The 1,473-nt window shown below is 51.2% G+C and overlaps 1 protein-coding gene across 1 annotated transcript; it reads left to right on the forward strand.

Moving 5' to 3' along the window:
* Positions 1-301: 301 nt before the first annotated feature.
* LOC112968368 (olfactory receptor 14A16-like) lies at positions 302-1,240 on the forward strand. The gene has a single exon (XM_026070578.1). The coding sequence runs from the start codon at positions 305-307 to the stop codon at positions 1,238-1,240; it is 936 nt and encodes a 311-aa protein (XP_025926363.1). The 5' UTR covers positions 302-304.
* Positions 1,241-1,473: the final 233 nt, after the last annotated feature.

Here is a 1,473-nt window from a genome sequence, read left to right on the forward strand (position 1 = left end):
GAACTGGGAATATAGATTTTAGTCACCGCTGTTCCCATGTCCACAGTGCTGTAGGTCAGGGCTGACTCCTCTGGAGCCCATGGGCAGAGGCCCCTACTCCTTGTGTCAGACTCGGCCAGCACAAACCAGAGCTCAAGCCACAGAGGTCAGTGATGCTGCTGCTGAGATGGGGAGAGGTAATGTGTGTGTGTGTGTGTGTGTGTGTTTGTGGGAGGTTATGAGAAAGCTTTGCTCAGAGAAGTCTGCCCTAACCTGTCAATGTTTCTTCTTCCTCAGACAGTCCCCCTGTGTTGCAAAGGAGCAAATGTCTAACAGCAGCTCCTATACCGAGTTCCTCCTCCTGGCATTTGCGGACACGCTGGAGTTGCAGCTCTTGCACTTCTCACTCTTCCTGGGCATCTACCTGGCTGCCCTCCTGGGCAACGGCCTCATCATCACAGCTGTAGCCTGCGACCACCACCTCCACACCCCCATGTACTTCTTCCTCCTCAACCTCTCCCTCCTCGACCTTGGCTCCATCTCCACMACWGTCCCCAAATCCATGGCCAATTCCCTCTGGAGAATGAGGGCCATTTCCTACTCAGGATGTGCTGCCCAGGTCTTTTTCTTCTTTTTCTTTTGCTCAGCAGAGTATTATCTSCTCACAGTCATGGMCTATGATCGCTTTGTTGCCATCTGCAGACCCCTGCACTAYGGGACCCTCATGGGCAACAGARCCTGTGTCAAAATGGCAGCAGCTGTCTGGGGCAGTGGTTTCCTCTATGCTCTCCTGCACACTGTTAACACATTTTCAATACCACTCTGCCAAGGCAATACAATGGACCAGTTCTTCTGTGAGATTCCCCAGATCCTCAAGCTCTCCTGCTCAGACTCCTACCTCAGGGAAGTTGGGCTTATTGTGGTTAGTGTCTGTTTATTCTTTGGGTGTTTCATCTTCATTGTGCTGTCCTATGTGCAAATCTTCACAGTTGTGCTGAGGATGCCCTCTGAGCAGGGACGACACAAAGCCTTTTCCATGTGCCTCCCGCACCTGGCCGTGGTCTGCCTGTTTATCAGCACTGCATTTTTTGCCTACCTGAAGCCCCCCTCCATCTCCTCCCCGGCTCTGGATCTGGTGGTGGCCATTCTGTACGCGGTTGTGCCTCCAGCAATGAACCCCCTCATCTACAGCATGAGGAACAAAGAGCTCAAAGATGCACTGAGGAAACTYRTTCATTGGGTRCAATGTCAGCACCAGTAACTGTCCACTGTGCAGCTGCTCCTCGGTATCTGGCATCAGGGCTGTGTGTTTTGTATTTCTTTCTTTCTTGTTTTTCTGTTTTTTCTTTAAAAAATATTTCAGGTTCATGTCAAGTCTCTTCAGGAATATTTCATTTGAATCTGAYCCAGAGGCCGTGTTGAAGCAGGAAGCCAGGCTTCCCCCTTTGTCAGCAGAGATGGGGAACCTGAGAGCCCACTAGTCTGAGCTCCCTC

Source organism: Apteryx rowi, unplaced genomic scaffold (assembly GCF_003343035.1).
Source record: "Apteryx rowi isolate R43461 unplaced genomic scaffold, aptRow1 scaffold_3120, whole genome shotgun sequence".
NCBI lineage: Eukaryota > Metazoa > Chordata > Aves > Apterygiformes > Apterygidae > Apteryx > Apteryx rowi.